This window comes from Lutjanus erythropterus, chromosome 18, assembly GCF_056507025.1.
Source record: "Lutjanus erythropterus isolate fLutEry1 chromosome 18, fLutEry1.hap2, whole genome shotgun sequence".
NCBI classification, from domain to species: Eukaryota; Metazoa; Chordata; class Actinopteri; order Lutjaniformes; family Lutjanidae; genus Lutjanus; species Lutjanus erythropterus.
This window is the reverse complement of record NC_139334.1, coordinates 25,790,550-25,812,871: the sequence shown is the minus strand read 5'-3', so window position 1 is coordinate 25,812,871 and position 22,322 is coordinate 25,790,550. Positions and strand designations below refer to the sequence as shown.

The following is a 22,322-nucleotide window of genomic DNA, read 5'->3' as shown; positions in this document are numbered from 1 at the left end:
TTAACATCGTTACTCAGAATGTGTGCTTCCAGTGTTTTGTTTTGTTTTCTGTCCATATGGCTACTAAAACACAAATAAAAGGTTTGAATATACTATAATTGTAAAAGTAATGCATACTTAAGTACCAGTAAAAGTACAGACTTGAAAAGTACACCAAAAATGTACAGTAATTTGAGTATTTGTGATTACTTACTTCCACCCCTACTGATTTCAAAATTATGTCAGATTATAATCAGATTAAATCAAGTTAAATAAACTGTATTGTTATTTGGACACTTATGTAAACAGGTGAGATTAGTTGGCAACAATCTTTATAACTGATTAATCATTAGAAGACATTTTTCAAACAAAAATTCCAAACAAATGTGAGGGTTTGCCGTTTGTCTCTGTTTTTATTATTATAAATTTAATATTTTTGGATTTCAGACTGTCGGTTGGACAAAACAAGCAAAACAAAGACAACATTTGGCTCTGGGTTCATGTGCTGGGCTTCCTCGTTTACACATTTTATAGATGATTCATTGAAAAAAATATCAATGCATTGAGCTGATCCATGATAAAAATCATTCAGTTCTACAAGGCAGTGATTGAAATATGGGATATTCATTAAATAAAGCTAAATTAAACCACTTCAGTTTGATATAATAAAAAAACCACAAAGCCATGTCGCATTAACTTTTTTTTTGATCATTTATATGTCATTTCTACAGTACAGCTCATATACCAGCTTTGTTCATACAGTAAATATCAGGAACACAGCGGCTCCCTGCTGAATGTTTTAATGGGACCAAACTGCACACTGGAGATGTTTGAGTGCTACAAAGAAAACAAAACAAAACAGTGCTTTTAGGCAAAAGTTAAACGGATAAAATAAAACTCATGCAGGTGCTCTTACACAGGTCAGCTCCATGTTTTTTTTTTTTTTTTTTCTGGGTCTTTAAAAACAGGTGTGGCTGCAGTTACATCACACTCAAATGAAAAACAGGTCTGAACGGGGCCTTCACGAGGTATTCTGGGAGAGGTCTTCAGGTCTCTGAGGTTTCTACAAGGCCTCGAACTCGTCGATCCTCTGCTTGGTGTTGCCCTGGCGGATCTGACGCAGGGTCTTGTACTTGTCGCGGCCTTCCCGGACGTTGGCGGCGTGGAGCAGGTCGTTCTGGGTCTTCTTGTTCTCATCTCGGGCTTCTTCCAGCTCTGAGCTCAGGGCCTGAGGAGGGAACCGAGTCCAGTTATTAAACCACAGGGACAAAATCCTCACAGACGTTTACGCTGCAGACACTTTACAAGAACAAACTGAGACATTTAAGGAAGTCTGTTTGTGCCAATGACAGAAAAAATATCCCCATAATTCTGAGATAAAAAGTTTAAATTATTATATGATTATCATGTTTTATCTCAATTTCAACTTTTAATCTCATAATTTTGACATTTTTATTTCATAATTCTGACTTTTTATCTAATAGCTTCAACTTTTCAACTTTCTATCTCAAAATGTTGACTAGTTATGAAATAATCTGTCTTTTTATCTCATTATTTCAACATTTTATCTTTTTGACTTTTTATTAAATAAAACATTGTTCTAGAGCATTATTTGGACTTTTTATCTTATGATTATGATTTTTCTCTCATAATTTCAACTTTTTATCCTCATAATTATGACTTTCTGTCTCATAATTCTGTCTTTTTATCTCATTATTTTGACCTTTTATCTCATAATTTCAACTTTTCATCTTTTAATTTCAACTTTCTCATAATTTCATCTATCTACCTCATAAATATGACTTTTTATCTAATATTTTGACTCTATATCTCACAATTTGGATTTTTTTTATCAAATAATTGTCTTTTAATCTCATTATTTTGACTTTTTATCTCATAATTATGATTTTTATATCATAATTTCAACTTTGTACCTCACAATTTTGATTTTCTATCTCATAATTTCACATTTGTATCTCCTAATTTTGACTTTATCTCATAATTAAAATTTCTTATCTCCTAATTATGATTTACCGTGGGGATATTTTTTTTCTTTCGCTGTTGTAAATGTACTTTCATAAGTATTCTTCCATTGTTATGTTCCAGACTTCATTCCTCAGAATGAAGTTTGCTCTTGAAGAACTGAAAACACAACCTGTCTGTTGGTTTCAACACATTCTGTTAGATTGACAGTCGGTCTGTGATGAATTTGTCTTTGTATGATTGCTGAGTATCAGAGCAAAATGCTGAGGCCAGATGGAGACTGTTTCTCTTCGACTGGAAGATCCTGAAGTTTCCCATCAGGCCTTCGATAACTGAAAATATTTTAAGCTACTAAACAGTTGTTTCTCTGTAAATTTCTCTATATTATGCCACATATTTGTGAGGATATGAAAAATACACCACGAAGTGACAAAACAGGCTGTAAGAATGTAAGCAACACGTGTGACCGAATGTTTTTGTGTGTCTTTTTTTTTTAAAAGTCTCTCCCGATTTATGTTTTATGTTAATTGTTGGTGCAGAAACTGTTTTCACATCTCTGAACTCACCTTAAATCTCACTTTAACACCTGTAACATTACAACTCAGCCGATTGTAATCCAATATGTTTCTTACGCGCGTGTGATTTATCCTGCATTATTCTCACAATAATCAGAAACATTAAACTGCGTTCCAACATGGAACAAGTAAATTTCCGTTCTAGAAGAAGTTCAACGGAGGACCACTCACATTCCTTCTTGTAAACTTAAATCCATCATTATTTCTGCCATATTCTGTTAAGACATCCCCCCTCCGTCTTACATGCTGGACCTTTAAAAGCTCATGAACAAACAGAAATCAGGAGAACGACTTCCCAACTCTGGAAATGGGATCATCCGAGGAGCCAGTGAACGCAGCACTAGAGCCAGCACACAAACCACACTGACAATTTAATTAGGAGACAGTTTAAGTCCAACTGTTAAACTTTTGAGATGAGAAATGTTTGTATATTTACAGATTCTAGATTTTATAATCAGGGGAAAGGTGTGGATATAATTATTATTGTTAATTGGCTTTTTTAAAATTAGGCACAGGATCTTTTGTGGAAAAATAAGACACAAATTATTATAAAATACATCTTTAAGCTATAAGACCTACATAATCCTAAATAATACATCTTGATAATAATTTTGCTTCTCTAATAATATTGTCAACTCACTATTTTTATCACTGGTCCAAACTGAGAATTAACCAGCAGTGAAATATAAAGTGTTTCTGATTCTGGTGGTGAAGTTTTGATGAACAAAACTACGAGACGTGTGTTTCTGTAATCTGCAGCTGAAATGAGCTCGTTTGATGCGACTTGCATCCAGGGTCCCTGAACTCACCATCAGCTTCCTCTGCAGGCGCTCGTTCTTCTCGGCCTCTGTGATTCGCTCCTCCTCCTGGCGGTGGTCGTTGATGCCCTGCGTCTGCAGCTCGGCGCTGTAGGTGCTGTTCTCCTCGCTGTGCTCGTGCTCGTGCTCGCTCTCGCTGTCCGAGGAAGAGGAGGAGGAGGAGGCCGGAGCAGGAGCGGCGGGGGGAGCCGAGATGGCAGAGCTCATCACAGTCTGCAGCTCCTCCTTCGTCTTCAGCAGATCCTCCTCCACCTCCACAGCCTGAGGTGATGAAGAGGACGGGTGAAGATTATTTACTGGTAACAAAACTTCATCTGTTGTCCCTTGACGGGTGTTAAAAAGGTACCAAAAAATCACAATGCTGCAGTTGAATTTTTGCCAATTGACACCATAAAAACACCAGATCTAACTGAACACACTATATTGATCGATTATCAGTATGACTGTGATCAGTTTATGCACAAATGAAACCAGCCGGCAGAGCTGGACTCATAAAACAGTTTTATGACAGCCTGGACATGTCTCTGTCTTTCCCATTCATGGATGTTGGCTTGATTTACTCCTATAAACAAAATGGGTCGTTTATTCAAGGATTCTATACTTTATTTGTCAGACGTGCAAGTAACATGAGCAATGAAATGCAGTTTGGTGTGTTCAAGGACTTGTGTGAAAGATGAGATTATAAAAATTATATGTAACAAACAAAGTAAAATGCACATATGTCACAAGTGCAAATATGAAATGTGCAGGACAGTGCAAAGGATTTTGATATGGATGTCTATTTTTCTTCCATTTATAAAATTATGAAAGTGATAAGCTTCAAACCTTTATTTATTTATTTAGCTCAGCCGAGGAGGACGTCATTAATGTTTACACATCAGTTACTGTCTAAGCATCAAGCAGATCTGACAGCTTTTGCAACTTTAGGCTGCACGCCTCACATTAAGTAGATGGAAATCACCAACTCCACCCTCCCACACCCTGTGGATGAAGGACATTTTTATTAACTTACAGCTGGAAAATATGTGTAAAATAAATAAGGGCTCCTTTGACGGCTCCTTATTTTCCCAGTTATTCCAGAATGAGGTCCAACTCTATTTTATTTAGTTATTACTCTTATTATTCATGTTTTTTTCCATTCTTTTTTAAATGATGACTTGCAGGATGAACCGTGCTCACTGTAAAATGTGAAATATGACCAAGCTGACTGCTGTTTTCTCTTTTGTAGTTATGGGTTGTATGATTTTAATGAATTTAATACTATTGTCAATTTGTGTGTAAAACGCCAATAAACAAAGTTCTAAACAAAAAGAAAACATCTCACACTGGCAGAAGCACAAGCCTCTCGTCTATGAATAGATGCATGTTGCTTTCTCTGTGGTTGGCAGGTGTAGTTTAGTAAAAACAAAATAGTTCCTTCATAAAGCTGCTCAAAAAAGGCCTTTTATTATCTTGAGACGTTGTTAAAAATCTCTACAGGCGATGTCTCTCAATACCTCAGCAACTCAGACTGAAACTGTGTAAGTGTTACCAAATGTTCTTAAATCTACCTCAAATAGTTGGCGAACAAAATAAAAAATTATCTGTTTTGGTGCTGATATGTAACTTGATAAAACACAAAAAACAAAGACAGACAGTGAATGAAAAGGTGTGCAGTAGTAACTGTTATGTTGTGACATTTTCCAGGTAAATCCTGTGGACTTCGTGGATTCCGTCCATCCTTTGATGGCGTGTTGGAAACTCACCTTGCTGTGCCATGTCTCAGCCTCTTCCTCCTTGACTCTCTTGGCCTCCTCCAGCAGAGCGATCTTGGCGGTGTACTCGGCCAACTCCGCAGCCTGCAGGGGAGGAAGAAGAGGAGGAGGAGGAGGAGGAGGAGGAGAAAGAGGAGGCACAAACCGTGTCGTCAAAAACCTGTTTACCTCAGTGACCTCAATTATCAGGACACTCTGAGCTCCTTCAGTGTTTTTTGTCCGTCCATTCATAAAACGACAAACTCCCACGACTGGAATTCACCTTTTATCTGATAACAGTTTAAATGTGAAGTGAACAAATAAATGTTGTACTTCTAATTCCAGTTTATTTACCTGAAAGCTTTTTTTACTCCTCACTTTACAAATTCATATTTCACATTAAAGGATAATATGTAACAGGATACATAATCTGGATACAAAAAAAATTAGCTGTATTTAATTACAGTTACATATAGAAAAGACTTAATCAGATTACAGATATATTTAATAAAAATGGGAATTTTTAGTGGAGTTCTAATTTTAAAATAAAGATCAACATACTATCATGCATAGTGCACACACAGTATCATGGCCTCTTGTGAAAAAATACTTCACTGCGTGGAAATTTTGCCATTTTACGTAATATATCAATCAATCAATCAATAAATTGTGCACAACAAAGTAGGGAAGAGCAGGATAAATTAATAAACCTAACAACAAACATAAAAACACTTAGAGCTGCAATGATTTATCTATTACTAATCAACTGTTAAATAAATGTCCATCTATTTTGATAATTGATTAATTATTTAGATTAATTTTTTAATTAAAAAAAAGTCAAAATTGTCTGATTTCAGTTTCTTTAATGTGAATATTTTCTGGTTTCTTTACTCCTCTTTCTGACAGCAAACTGAATATTTTTGATTTGTGAATAAAACAAGACATTTGATGACATAATTTTGAGCTTTGATCAACATTTTTCACTATTATCTGGCATTTTATGGACCAAACTGATCTTTTTAGTTAGCCGCAGCTCTAAAAACACTAAAAAGCACTATATTAGGCTCAACAATTCACCATATTTTATACTGAGGTAATCCACAAGTAATGGAAAGTAATCCTGACTACATTTTTTTTGAACAGGTAATTGGTAACTGTCCCAGAGTACATTTTTAGAGTAACTCTCCCAAATCCTGTTCACATTTAACCTCTGATAAGCTCATAAAATCTCAGAAAAAAATAAAAATATCCTTGAATATTTGACGTTTTCTAAAGTCAGCGAGAGTTTTGTAGATTTTTCTCAAGCTGTAAGAGAAATCTGATCCCGGGACGGCAGGAAAATCCCCCAAACATGGATGCGTGAGCTCAAACTACAATTAAAACAGTTAATGTGTGTTTATCCTGAGCGTCGGAGCTTCACTTCTAAAGAGTGTTTTCCTCTCACGACTTTCTCACGTGAAGGACTGGAGCGTTTCTTGCGCCGTGTACTCACCAGCTGCTCCTGGCTCTTTATCTGGTCCTCAGCTTGCCTGGCCAGCTCCTCCTTGGCTATTATGGCCTCCATCCTCTCAGTCTCCAGCCGGGCCGCCTCCTGCTCCACCCTCCTCCTCTCCTCCTCCAGCCTCATGGCCCTCTCCAGCTGCTCCTGAAGCTCTGCAGGACAAAGTCAGTGAGAAATCCATCGTGTAACTGCACAGGAAGAAACACTAACTACTCATCAGATTTTGTGCTGCATTCAGGTTCTTTCCTGGGACGATTATATATATTATTGAAATGGAAACTCCCACGTAGGGGGTTTATATGTAGCCATGTCACCAGGCAAAAACTTACATCAGGTCACGTTGGAAAATTGTATTTTGACACTAAAATATACAGACTTCAACCAAATGTTGAATGTTTTTATTTGAACACATAAGGAAGGAAGTAATAATAATGAAGCCAAGATTTAAAGCAGTGTTTCCCAAACTTCTTTCCTGGCGACGCGCTTCTTAAAAATGACAAATCATCACGACCCAGTTTACAATAAGCCTTTTTGATAAATCTTGCAAAGATTTAATTTGTGCATCAATGCATAAAGGAACAATCCTGAACATTTTCCTGCCATTTCTGCATCATCTTAAATCATCTTGATGCATGTTGTTCAAAACATATACCTTAATTAGAGATAATTTACTTTTTTTTTACTTTAAATAAACTTGAATCTTTGAGGTTTAGAAACTGTGAAAGCTGTCAGCCTGATTTGTCATTATTTGTGTGCTTGAAATTTAAATGGTTTTAATTGAAAATATTAAAATATTAACCATTATTCACTGTCACTTCAATACGTTTACTAAATAGTTTTTGAGTTCCTAAAAGTTTAAGACTTTATCTAGAGAAGAATAGTTTATTGGTAAAACTGTTTCAAACATTAAGAGTTTGAGTTGTATTTTATATTATTTAGACTGAGCAACAGAGATATTTGTCCCCTTTAATCATCAGGAGACCCTTTTAGATAGATAGAAGGAAAGAGTTAGGATTTCCAAAATCAGTCCATCTTGCAGCGACTGCAAGGAGCATTTTCTTTGTTTTATGAACGCATGTTACCACCATTTGCTTCTACTATCCCAGATTCATGTGCAAAATTAAAATCATTCCTGTCATTAAAGATTCAGAGATTTTATTTCATGCTTTTATCTCCTCTCCTCCTTGTAATTCTCAAAATCTTCACTTTTTGTTTGTATCTCAAGCAGATAAACAGAAGAGGGCAGTAAAACCATGTTTGAAATCTATAATACAAGTCAATATGAATTAAACAGCTGACTTATATACATGTTGTCTACAGTAATTCTTTATGTATGATAAAATGACCACTATGGTCTGAAATGAGGAGAAAATCAAACTCACCTATTTCTGCTCTCTTGGTCGTCTCTTCGTACTGGTAGAGCTTCATCATCAGCTCCTGCTTCTCTCTCTCCATGTTCTCCTTCTCTTTCTCGATGGTCTCCCTCCTCTTCTTCTCGCTCTCCAGCTGATCTCTGCAGAAAGAACACACCAACAAAAGAGTCACGATGACACATCTGAATCACAGCCTGAATCCAAATCCTAATGTGTCGTCTGTCTGAGGCCACTACAGTGATGCACGTGCTATTTTTTTCTTTAACTTGATGACTTTGATTCCCGTACCTCTCGATCTTCTTCTGCAGCCTCTCGTCTTTGGCCTGAGCCTTCATCTGCTGAACCTCGATGCTGTCGGGCTTGCGGCGGCGCATGTACAGCTCGTGGTTGCCCATGCACAGCTGCAGGATGCGCTTGTTGACTCGCAGACGTGGGGCGTAGAATATGAAATCCTGAGGAAGACAAAAAAAGGACAGTTTGGTTTGATTTCTTATAAACTTCCAAAAAGTGTTGACCTGCTAACAAAAGTCTTCCACATTTATTTGACACAAAAGGTTCCCTTCCTTTCTTAGTTTTAACTTATTTTATTTTTTATAAAGGTCATAAATGTCATTGCAGCGGTTGTACACCTACTCTGAAATTAAACTGAGGATTTTTCAAGCATTTTCAAAGTCTTTCATCCCCTTATGGCTGTGGTAAATGACACATATGCATGTTCAAAATATTTAAATCTGATGATATTGTGTAATGAACAACCAAAATTATGTTTCATGACAGTATTCTGCAGAAGGGAGACAAATTAAAGAAAAACACAACAAAGTTTCAAGCTTCAAAATGAGGCACCTGTCTGTTAGTAGACTTTGCATCCTATCAGAGCTGGAACAGTTAATTAATTAGTCCACTATTAATTTAATCTCCAACTTTTTAAAATGCCAAATTCTTTGATTTCAGTCTCTTAAATGTGAATGTTTTCTGGTTTCTTTACTCCTCTCTGACAGTAAACTGAATCATTTTGGGTTTAGGACGAAACAAGACACTTGAGGACGTCATTTTGGAGTTTGGGGAACACGGATCAACAGTTTTCACCATTTTCTGACATTTTATGGACCATAATCAACAGATTAATCAATAATGAAAATAATCATTAGAGGACAGACTTAAAATGTTTGGACCTATTTTCAAGGGCCAAGACTGTGACAGGATTCATTAATCAATTAATTGTTTTGAGTCATTTTTAAGAAACAAAAAGTTAAAACTCTTTGATTTCAGCCCCTTAAAGCTGAATATTTTTTGGTTTCTTGAATCCTTTATGAAAGTAAACTGAATGTCTTTTGATTCCGGACAAAACAAGACATCTGAGGACGTCATCTTGGTGAAAATGAAGATAATCAGTTGCATAATAATTATTTGCAGCCCTACACCCTACATTGAAACAGTGACCTCTCGGCATCGAGGTGCAGCGAAGCTCGTCCTCATTTTGTGCAAAAGACAAAAGAAATTAAACTCTCTGACTTTTTTATTTCTTCATCTAAAAAGTGAGCTATTCAGTCAGACAGCGATTTATTGTGAAAGTGAGACATTTGCAACTTCCTACAGTTTCAAGCACAAACCTTGAAAACACTACATTCAAACTCAAGCATTTTCAAGGATTTCCAGCACCTGCAATAATCCTGTCCTTGGATTGTTTGTTGGGTAATTTGTTGATGTGCAGGGTAACTTTCAGGTGCTTTTATTGTTTTATATGCATTGTAATCAGGGTAACCTTGAAAAAAAATGTACTCAATGGCCCTGCCTATTTAAATAAAGGTTTATGATAAGTAAATATACCCACATTAATAAACTTATTTAAGTGTACTAGAGGTAGACACTGAGTTTTCATTGTCTTTTAAATTTAAGTGAAATACTGCTTGAATATCTGTACTTTTGAGTAAGATTTATCTAATTTTAATTATATTTTTCTGTTAACCTGTACAACATTAATGTGGATACATGGTGCAAGTTTACTTTCAAATTTAATTCATCTTTACACATTTAAATACACGTGAGATATTTCTGAGGATTTTTAAGATACTTACAGTAGCTTTCTTATCTATGGGCTTGATGATGAATTTCTTATCGTTGAAAGAAATGTTTCTAATTTCGCTCCAGGGGAATCCGATCTTTGGAGACAGCCTGCAGGACGGAGAAAACAGCATGTTAAAAAAAATAATGGTTTTATAGATTATTCACATGTAGAAAACTCTTCTTAAGATACTTTGTGGGTTTCACAGAATTCACACATTTGGTCTGCAGGGTTGAATGTATTCTGATACAGTTATTAATTACCTGTTAAATGTAGCAGTAACATAATCTAAGTAATATTAAAGTAATGTAACTTGATTACTTTCCGTTATGTCTGGATTATCTCTAATGTTTGCAGTTGATCTGTGTTGCTAACATTAGCTGTTGGCCTGAGTAGCTAATGTTAGCAGTTGGTCTGTATAGTTAACGTCAACAGTTGTTCTGTGTAGCCAACATTAGCGGTTGGTCTGTGCAGCTAACGTTAGCACTTACATGTAAGGTCTTACATGTAAATAATTCTTTAGATTAGATGTTGAGAAATCTCCACCTAATTAAAGCATTTTTGAAGAGTTAATGAACCGGCTACTGTCAGATTAGCAGTTTCACTGAGATCAGAGTTGCGTTGGGACTCATGAAGTGTTGTAATGTGTGCGTCCTGCACAGGGAAGTATAATGTTCTATATTTTATAATTGTAAACCTCTTAATTATCCCCATTTTTATTAGCTAAATGTATCTGTAATCTGATTTGGCCTTTTTTCTGTAACTGTAATAGAATACAGTTACCTTTTCTTATAGCCAAATTATGTAATCCCATTATATGTAATCCATTACACCCCCAGCCTGGTGGTGTCAGAGCAGTGAGACCTTGTATGTTCATGTTGTAGTAGAATAAAGAGAACTGGGTCAACGGCCTCTTCAAAACAGCAGCCATGCGGTCAAACGTGTTATTTAAAACTTGACCGACAGGAAGGGAAGGTAACCGAGGTCGGTGACTGCTCGTGTGCTGCCCTTTCTTTCTACAACTGGATGTCATCAAATCAATAGCAGGTAAGTGCTGTACTGAAGTCAGCGACTGTCTGACTCACCTGTCCTGCTTCTCGTAGATGTTCAGTCCCAGAGCGTCGACTCCCAGGAACAGGTCTGTGCCCTTCTTGTTCTTGATCTCAAAGTAGTTGACGCCGTACATCTCCAGGTCCTGAGCGATCTTCAGGTACTCAATCATGGCCTCCTCCCTGTTTAGATCAAATACACGGTTGGAAACATGGAAGAACACTCACAGATACACAAACTGCTTGAACAAACTATTATCAGTTTAAGATGCAATTTTCCTTTTCAGTTACTTCATCCTAATCTTTTACTCAAACAGGTGAGACAAAGGGGCTTAATTCAAACTACACTATGTTGTGTGTGACCTCAGAAACTAAGTTGAAACTTATGAGTTTCTTTTGAGTTTTATGGTCTGAAATAAGCATCACAGCCTTCAGTCTCACGCAACTTTCTTTTTTAATTAACAGTTTATTATTTTCAAACAAATACAAATAATTACATTAAAACAACACACAAACCACCACACTGACACCGCTCAACAATCAATTACACCTAAAGTACAGATCACTGACATAATTACATCAGCAAGTTTAACCATCAGTTCACAGTCAGCCAGTCCACAAAGGGGCTCCATGTAAACATATATTGATCCAGTGCATCTAGTAGAGAGTATGTCACCCTCTCATAAGCGGCTAGCTGTGCCATTGTTATAGTCCATTCTTCATAAGGGGTGGATGTTTTTTCCTCCAGTGTCTTAGTAATATCTGTTTAGCTGTTGTGAGAGCCAAAATAATCCACCTTTTCTCAAAACATGAAAAGTCATTGTCCTGAAGCTCCATGGTCGATCCCAAGACAGACAGTTTTGCAGAGACTTGAAACTTTTTGTGTAGGACTTCAAATATAATCTGATGAATGTTGTTCCACCAGTCTTTAAGTGCTGGACGTGTAGTATAGAGGCACCATTTCCTCCACATCTCCAACAAGAATCTACTGGTATTAAGTTCCATTTATAAAGTTGTTCGTCTCATGCAACTTTCTGCTACCTAACAAGCTCTGATCACATGGTCTGAATCTGGTACCTTCTTGAACTTGTGCTTGATGTGGAATTCCCAAAATTATGCTTTTGTTTTCATGTTTTTTTTTTTATTTTGTAATGCATCTGGGAAATTAAAGATTTTTAGTTCTCTGCATGCATCTACATTTAATTGTTGCTGTTAAATCTGAAGCTAAACCTAGCTTCCCTTGTCCTCTCTTCTTGTCTGTAGCGCTGTCCAGGTGTTCTACGTCTGATTGCTCAATCGAGTCCCTGTGCTTCCTTTTCCCATGTTAATGAGTGTATTTCTGTCATCTACCATGTAGATATACCTGCTGTATTTCACCATTCGACCAATGTTTGCTGAGATGTAAGCTAGCTTTAGCCTCTGTCTGTTAGTACCACTGTTATATCATGTACGCAGCTGCTAGCTAACTTTATACAAACACTCTCACAGGGTTATTGTTTTAAAATGTGTCAGATGGAAAGATTAAAACATCAACTGGCTCAAGTTAAGTTAGCAGGAAAAAAAAAGTCAAGTTAGCATTAGCTTACATCAGCCAGCTACACTTATGAAATCTGCTTGTGAGTTATTATTTTAGCCGACAAAATCCACCGCCGTCAGCTAAAAATGAGACGCTGCTTTTGTTTCCATCTCTTAAGATTCAGAGACTTTGTGTTTCAACAATTACTCCCAATTTGGATGTTAAATCTGCCACAGTCATCACTGTAAACTGCATACATGCAGTACAAGAATGGAAAGTTTGGCAGGCGTAGCAACAGTAACTAAGGAGGGCGGGGCTTAGCGAAGGGTCAACAGCCTGTTACTGATAAATCATTACTTCAACCTGCGTCAACAATGAAATACAGAAATATATAATAATTTGGGTTCTGCAAAATGTTGTCAAACTTTAACCATAAAAACAAAAATGTTGTGGTTGAGTTGTTTAAAGAGAGATGAATTAACTTTTGTACAACATGCCATGACGATTAAAGGATAATGACACAATAAATTGTGTTAAAAATAAATGTTTATTCGTTACAAACTAAACTGTAGCACAATCAGAAAACTGAATCAGTAATGTCAGTTATATAGTGATATCTGTCAGAAGTTAAAGTTAACACAGCTACTATCATAGCAGAATAAGTAAGGCTGTAACAGCAAAGCCAATGAGTGTATTGATCTGAGTAAGGGTGTGTTATATTGCTTATGAATTCAACTTTTCATTGGCAGGAGGCAGATTTCTACTTTAAAAAGTCACTTTATAAACCTCAGGCCTATTACAAAATGACATGGATAAATAATAAAATGCAATCATCTACATATGATGTTGCTTTAAAATGAAGATAAATACATGGCAGGGTTGTCAGTACTTTTGTTGTCTTTTTTTCAGGGGTGTTTATCACTTACTTGAGCATCGACCCGTGCTCCTCGTGCCAGACCTGGATCCTCTCTTCCCACTGATCCTTGGACAGCTTGTGTTGTTCCAGCACCCTGAGAGGAGAGACGGGTTATCAGCGAGCTGCCGGTGAAAATGTCAACAGTCTGTGTCTGCCCACACAGCTAAATCAAACACATGCTGCATTGTCCTTTCTGTCCTGTCCCGTCCTATCTTGTGCTGATTATTGTGAGGATGTAATAGGACACAGGTTAATAATTGAGTCATTGATTTATTCTGTACACACAACACCTGCTGCATGCAACGGTTGACAGGTACTTTACTTAAGTGCAAATTTGAGGTACTTGTACCTCATTTCCATTTCATATGTGTATTTCACTAGTGGCAAATATTGTACTTTTTACACCACAACATATATTTGATGACTTAAGTTAATAATTACTTTGCAAATACCAGATAAATGGCCACCGGCCAACCAGCCCACACTCACCTCTTGGGCAGCAGGCGCTCGGAGGACAGGTAACCTGGATGATTGACTGACTTGCTGTACTCTCCGTACTTGGCCTGGACGGCGTAAGAGGCCAGCAGCACGGCGGACTCCGGGGGACAGTAGACGTCATCTCCCAGGACGTCCTCCTTCACCTGCAGGAAGAAGAGCCTCCGGGTGACGTCCTGGATCAGCTCCTCAGACACGTCCTCGGGGTAAAACTTGGCCCTCAGCTTGAACTGCAGGGGAGTCTCCTTCTTCACGTCCTGGACCATCACCTGGACACAGCAGAGAAGAGACAGAGTAGATAAAAAATAATGTATGGGTAAAGAAGTACAGTATGGCAGAGTACAGTAGAAAATAAAGCAGATAATACTGAGTAGAATGGGACAGTAGAACATGGTATAATTACAAAGGGACGTTCTGACAGAACAGAGGACATCTGGAGTATGGGGTTATTAAATTGAAAATTTGTGATGCAGAAACTGAAAGATTTTGTGGGACGAAATTCCAAGGGATTGTCATTGATCGTAAATTAATGTGGAAACAACATATCGACTATATCAAAGGAAAAAAAAAATCAAAGTTAATATAAATCTTGTATAAATCTTGGGATATATTAAATTTCATTAAATTATATGTAGTGTTTCCCCCATTCTGGTCCTCAGATCTCACTGTCCTGCATGTTTGACATGTTTCCCTGCTCAAACACACCTGATTCACATGATGAGCTCGTCATGAAGCCTCTGCCTGATCGCCTGAAGCCTGATAACGAGCTGATCATGTGAATCAGGTGTGTTTGAGCAGGGAAACATCTCAAACATGCCGGACAGTGAGCTCTGAGGACCAGGATGGGGGAAACATTGATATGTAGACTATATGTATAGATGTTACTGTGTGGGTGTTGATCTTTAAAACAATTATAAATTAAGTCGTCTTACTACAAAAATGAGCCATTGTTAATAAGGCTGGTTACTACAATTACACCAATCTGTTGTTTATAAAATACCATCAAATGAAATTGAATTATAAAATAATGCAAATAATGTTAACACTAATCTAGTAGAAGCTGTTGTTCGGTTCCAGTTCGGTTAGGGTTCGATTTAAAATAGAAAGAATATCTTCCTCACTGTGGACTTGCAGGAGTTTTCAGGGGATAAAACTGCAGAGAAGCCGAACTGTACACAGTATACTGTATGTTAATACACGTGTTTGTGTTCGGGGGGAAAAGAAACATGCAAGCAGGATTACAAATTGGTTTGTTGCTGATTTTCAGTATGTTTATTTTCATGATAATCAATAAACACAAAGCAAGTTAAGCAGCAAGGTTGAAATTATGGAAGAGTTTTAGGACCAAGGATATGTTGGGAATATTTTTTTTTATTATGTCTGGAAGTCATATGAGCTACTTCTGATTTACTTCTTGACATTTTGACTTTATTATCAACATTCCTCTCATTCCCCCACACCTTATTCTTGGACCTAATACTCCTCTGTACTGATATAAAGAGCTGAAAGTCCTAAAAAAATGGCTGGAATGTCAGAGTCTGCCATCGAGCGCAGTAGTACAAATGTTAAAACCTAAATAATAGTTTAAAATAACTTTCAGTCTAAAGGAATGTTACAGGAGATGAGAGCATACAGCTGAATAGAAGGCAACAGAGTAGAACAGAGGGAGTAGAAACCATGTAAAATAGAATATAATTAAAAGAACAAAGTAAGATTAAGCTCATTAACTTATATTAGAATAAATTAAGATAGAGTCAACTGCAGCCTTTATGTACATTTTTAAAAGAAATCTGAAGAAGAATCTTTTCAGCCTGGCTTTTATTTAAAGTGCCTCATCATTTGCTGCCTTATCTTTTCTGTTTATTTTATTTACTTTTAACATTTTATTGTTTTAGTGTTGTCATTTTTGAGCCTTGCATAATTGTATAATTTAGACATTTTATTGTTTTATTGATGTATGTTTTAAGTCTTGAATAATTGTTTATTAAAATTGTTTTGTTTATAGTCTATTTTTGCTACCTACATATGCCTTGCATCATGTTTGTATGAAAAGTGCTTTATTGATCATATATCATATAATATCATATCAGAGCGTTGCGATGCATGCAGTTCTGATCATATCCTCTGGAGGAGCAATAAAATCCTTTTAAAATACATAAAATAATTTTAAAATCAATATTTTGTGTCAAATTATTGATAAATTGGCTTTGCGTCAGGATCCTGAATCATCCTGAAGTGGTTAATTTCACAATAATGACCTGCTCACTGTACATTATACCACTTATTACATAATTACCTACAAAAAAATCAATAGTTTGACACAAAATATTCATTTTAAATTTATATTAGTGATTTAACAATGATTTTATTGTTCCTCCAGCGTCTATGATCAGAAATGTGTCCATAGCAACGACCTGCTCTTCATAGCAACGGTTCTTTTATAAAGAAATAACAGACCTTAGAATGTTCTAATTGACCAATCAGAATCAAGCATTTAACAAAGCCATGTAATAATGCAAAATAAACCCCTTCAGGATGATTTAAGATCATCTTGTCAGGGATCATTCTGCAATAATGACCCGCTCACTGTCCCTTACATAGAGTAGAGTAGAGCAGAATAGAACAGAGAAACACAGCAGGATGGTGAACAAGAACAATATGAGTGTGTCAGTTGTTATCATCACAATCAGTCACCTTCTTCTCAGAGTTCAGCCATGTGATGAACCCTTTGCCGTCCACGAACTGCAGCCCAAAGTACCAAGTCTCACGCAGGCCGATGGTCCTGGCAACCTGAGACACACAGAGAGAGACAGACAGAGGGACAGATGCATGATATCCCCCTCCTCTTCTTCTTCTTCTTCTTCATCCATCACACTTCTAATACTCTGAACAACGTTTTGGACAACATGTCTTTTTACAGCACAAAGCAGCGTCGTGCAAACACTGCAGACGGTGTGCATCAGTCTCATTTATGATAATGTCTCTCTGAACAGTAGCTGAGGTGGTGAAGAGACTTTAACGCTTCAGGACCCCTTTATCACAGAGCTGCCTTCCGGTCAAGTACAAAGGTTTAGATAATTACACACCACACACAGTCACACTGCTCTCATACTATTGGCTGGTGATGTCATCTTTTAGTACAAATGACTTTGGGGTGAGTGTATTAATAAGTAAACGTTTCAGGCACTGAGACGGCCACCTCACTGTTTGTGCATTTTAGATTTTTTCCAACAGGAATTAAAAGTATTGAATGAGACAGACGGTGTAAGAAGGGACATGACTTTGAAAGGAGAAAGTAAGGATAATCTGAGTTTTGTGGTTTTCACTTGACGATAAAATGTCTTATTATTTGACTGTGCTGTAGACATTTATACAGACCAGATGCTTTATCTAACAATATTAAAGTGATGCAATTCAAAGACCTACAGTTAAGATGAAATATAATGAAAACCACAAAACAACAAACACAGACACTTAAATAACTACAACAAAAAAAGGAAAAGTGAGTCATACAACTCACAACTAGGTGAGTTTACAAAATGTGTTTTGAATTATTCTGTTATATTTGTTACATACTTATTACTCTTTTGCAGTCCTCGTTCATGTATATTGCTGTTGGGGATCAGTCCATTACATTAAAAGATCCAAACAGTAACTTTCTAATTTAGATGCAGCAAAGATGTGAGTCCGAACCTTTTGACTTCCATCTTTGGTGCAGCACCGGACCAGATGCAGGTATCAACATATCAGACAGAGGCTAACTTTTTCCACAATATCGGCTAGATGACTTAACTCTTTTTAGGTGGAAAAGGCAGCGCCACCGTCCAGTAAACACTGAGTGGAGGAGGTGGTGCCACATCTCTTTGAGCACCTTAAATACACCAACCAAAAAAGTTCTCAAAAGTTCTATACAGTCTGGCAACAGTTTCTGTTTTATTTTGAACACAAGTTTCCCTCTGTTTGCACAACAATAGAAAAAAAAAAATCAATAAAAATATCTGTTGTTAGACAAAAAGAGAACTTTATCAGCTGCAGCAATACTGAAACCACTGAGACTGAAGATGCTGACTAAGACAACTGTGCAAACTCTTCAGTGCTTTTCACTCTGTAACATACAGACCTGGTCAAAGAGCTGCTTCCCTGTGGTGTTGGGGTGGAAGGAAAACTCCAGCTCCGCGTCCATGGTGGTGACGCGAACGTTGACCTGCAGCAAAAAGGTCACTCAGTCACGTGACGAAACACATAAACCCTCTAATTTCCACTCAGCCCGAGCATTTAGTTGTTTTCCACCATATGAATCTGAATCCATCAATCATGCGTTCATCAAACTTTTTCAATAATCCCACATCTTTAGCTTTGCAGAAATTTATCTTCTTAATTTGGGCACATTTCCTTTTGTGGTTACATTATGAAACACAACTTTTTTCATAGTAAAAAAACATGGGGCTGTGAAGTGGATTGTTCATAAACCATAATTGCTCACTATCTCATTAGACTTTGGACTACCCTTGCATGGTGCTACAAGGTTGCAGATTAAAATATCAAAATACTCACTGCTTGCCAAGTCGCCTTTAGACTTTTACCATTGTTTATAAGACTGACCTTTTTTTATATATAGCAACAGCAATAAAACCGGTGTATAAATACGACTTTCGAGTGTTTATACCATCAGTTTCCCACAAGAAAATAAAAGGTTTATTCTCCATTTTTTTCCAAAAAGCATGACAAAAAAAAAGACCTGCAGGCCAGGCTGGGTTTGCAGGAGTTACACAATCGTTTTATGAAGTTACACTGGAGCACACCCCGGGTGTCATAAAGATAAACCCACTGAAACCTGGACCACAAAAACTGGAACATCCTTTTATGAAACCTGCAGCATGTTTCTCAACATGTTTCTACACTTTCCATGACCACATACGTAAGATAACTTCTTAACTCCCTCACGTCCGGCCGATGCATTCCTCACTGTGAGCCACTGTAGACTGACCTGTTTCCTAATCATTGACTGTGATAATCACAAGTATGGAAGCAGTAATCCATTACAATCAATCAGTATGTAGCTACATTGAACTTTGGCAGGTTTTAAATGTGAGGACCCTGCTGTAATGCGGGGAAATATTTTTCTTCTTTTTCTGTCGAATGAATCGCATTGTTGACGGACAGAACAGGCTCAAAAACTCATTTAACTTGGCAAAAGAAGTGGTAAAAATTCACATCTGATATGGGTCTTGGACGCGGGCGTGGAAAAATGAATTGATAGCGCCCCCTACAGAGCAGCCCCCATAGCACGTTTCACCTAGATGTACCAAAATCTGTAGATGCACAAAAAAGCCTCCTGGAGCCACAGCCTAATCCCAACAGGAAGTCGGCCATTTTGAATTTAGTTGTCTCTTTTTTTTTTTTAACAGGTGTCATGCTTTAATGAATTCCTACTAAATAATTGATCAGATTGACTTCAGATCTGGTCAGAGCAATCTAAAGACTTGCGCAATTAAACTGTTGTTCAAATTTAGAATTTTCATTGAGCGGTGCAGTGAATTTCGATGGAAGCTGTTTTAACTCAAATATACGTCAAATCTCATAGACATATGTTCGATTGTCCGCTTCAGCCTGTTGCTGCAGTCCGTCAGTGTTGCCGCCATTTTGGTCTGGGTGAGACTGGCCTGCGAACAAATACATTTTTTTGGGATAATAACCACCATAATGTTTATTTCTCAAGAGATTTCAATGACTTGTGTTATATTCAAGGGTTGATGATCTACATTGAGAAGAAAAACATGTTTTTTTCTAACTTACTCCACATAGATCACGATCCCTTGAATATAAAAACAACTCACTGAAATCATTTGAGAAATGTAAACATTTTAGTGCTTTTTCCCAGAAAAACTGTTTTGTAAATGTATTTGTTTACAGGCCAGTCCTGCCCTGTTCAATATGGCGGCGACACTGTAATGCGGTCTTAAGGCGAGTGCAATATCTTCGTATATTTGTGTCTAAAACCAATCTGCTAAAACTCCACGTTTATTGAGAGTCCCGGCCTGAACACGTCTACATGCTAATATTCAGTCGCAATCATACTGTAGCGCCACCTACTGACAACAGTTGATAAGTTGCATGTAAAAATTATTATTTGATTAAATTTTCATGGTGAGGTCTACACTTGATATTCTGGATATACATACATGTATATAAGGCCTAATTGACCTTCCCTAAGTCCCGCCCCTTTTAGTTTGGTGCTCCAATGACAGCTGAATGACAGTCCTGAACTTGCTGTGTGCTAGAAACCAACTTTTAATGGTTAAAAGATGTTCCTGTGGGAGCTGTAAAAGTGGTCTATATTCACATCTTAAGTTAGCTAATGTTAGCAAAACACTAACTAATCCACATCAATCATTAGCTAGCTAATTAGCTAGTGTTTTCCTAACATTAGCTAGCTAGTTAGCTAGTGTTTAGCTAACATATAAGCTAACTAAAGATATGACTTTTACAGAAAAAGGATTAAGTTGATAGAGGTACCAAGTTTGCTAAACTTTTATTGAAGTAGAGAAAAAGGGGTGGGACTTTGGAGGGGTCAATTAGTAGCCTAAGGGTTATCTAGTGCCACATAGTGGACACAGGCACTACAGGGCAGAGGTGTGAGGGCCTGTTTGTCGTTCCCTGCAGGGTTAATTTAAGCTTGTACTTTTGGTATCTGCAAAACTCCGACTTTCCTGTTTAATAGTTAAAATTTAATCCAGAATTCAAGTCATACATCTGGTTTTCAGCTTTTTCCAGAACAACACAGGCAATTCCTGCTACCATGACTCACAAATCTGTTTGATTTAACGATAGTTTAGCGTCAGTCAGTCAGAGACAGACGTCAGCATGACCTCTTAAGAGTGGCTTTCTCCTTGGAGAGTCAATATGAGCACAGAGCTGCAGTTGTAATGCACAGTCCAGCCTTTTCTTATCAGTTCTCCTACAGACTGATGCTGAACACTAAAGTGACTCTGACTGAGGGCATTTAGGACTTACAGCTAATAAACGCAAAAAGGCTTCCTTTTGTTTTGAAATGAAAATGGATTACTGCTGCCTGTCTGACAAAATCAAAGCAGGTTGATGAACCTTTTAAACAATCATGAGCTGTTGATGAAAGTCTTTACATTTATAGAAATCACTCCAGTGCCACCACAGATAGTTTACAATGATTATTCTCAGTTCTGCACGACCACAGAGACAACATATGGCCCAGTCTAGCCATGAAGTTTTAGTTTTAGCAGCATTTTTTGCTGCCAGGAATGTGTGCAGTCTGGGTCAAACTCTACATTTGGTTAATGAGTAAATGCCAAGAAGGAGAGGTGCCTCTTGGAAATAACTCACAAGCTTCAACACAGAAAAAAGATGTCACTAAAACTTTGAAAATACACACAATTCATCCTTAAATTTTGTTATTCTCAGTGTTTTTTTCTACATAAGCATAAATATTTCAGCGACCCTTATAGATGAATCTATAAACCCACCATTTTCCTTTCAAATCTGGACCAGGAAGAGACATTTCAGTGACGCATTTAATTATCTTGTCAACAAAATCATGAGAGTCTTACCGTTTTGGGCATCTTGGCTCAGGTTGGTGTGCGAGCTCCAGCAGAAGAAAAGCGTTTCCCAGGCTGACCGAGGCTGCAGTGGCCGACTCCCAGAGAGAACCTCCACCTGATAAAGAACTCAGCTCTGCTCTCGCTGGCACACTCAAGGGCAGGGCTTTGTGTCCTTTGAACTCGGCTGTAGATCGCCCTCAGTGACGTGGGAGGTTCAGCTCGGTTACTACCACACAAACTGACGGACTCGCCTCCGCCGTGACCACCCTGCTGGGGACGCGCAGGGGCAAAGACGCACAGCTCCGCCCAAAGACAGTCACCTGTCTCAGCACCTGAACCGCTGTGACCTTTGATCGGAGCATGCAAGGGTATATAGGCCCAGACGTACTATTTATGTTGCCTGTTTGGAGGGGACGCGACTGAGTCATGGACCGTCATAAAGAGATCATATCACGATAACATCCTGAGAGCAGCGTGTGTTTTTTTTTTGGTGTTAAAACTCAAGTGAAACTCTGAGAAGTTTGAGATTTACACACTTTAATGATAATTGTACAAAAGCAAAATCAGGCAGAAAATTAAAGGACTGATTCTGATCATCTGAACAGTCATAGAGCTGCAGATTCAGTGTTTTTGATTACATAAATAATCTAACAATCAGTGCACTTAATGACAACAGCTTGTACTTAAATTGACAGAAAATTAATCTGCAACAATTCTGATAACAAGCACCATTTATCAAGCATCAAGG

General features: G+C 37.5%; 1 protein-coding gene across 1 annotated transcript; it reads right to left on the bottom strand.

Moving 5' to 3' along the window:
• Window positions 1-366: 366 nt before the first annotated feature.
• ezra (ezrin a) lies at window positions 367-21,858 on the bottom strand. The gene is made up of 13 exons (XM_084743135.1): window positions 21,584-21,858; window positions 18,121-18,204; window positions 16,695-16,790; window positions 13,995-14,269; window positions 13,516-13,599; window positions 11,110-11,256; window positions 10,038-10,134; window positions 8,251-8,414; window positions 7,972-8,102; window positions 6,581-6,741; window positions 5,101-5,193; window positions 3,347-3,616; window positions 367-1,207 (listed from the first exon to the last, which is right to left on the bottom strand). Exons 1-13 carry the CDS (start codon window positions 21,593-21,595, stop codon window positions 1,043-1,045), a joined length of 1,779 nt encoding a protein of 592 aa, XP_084599261.1. The 5' UTR covers window positions 21,596-21,858; the 3' UTR covers window positions 367-1,042.
• Window positions 21,859-22,322: the final 464 nt, after the last annotated feature.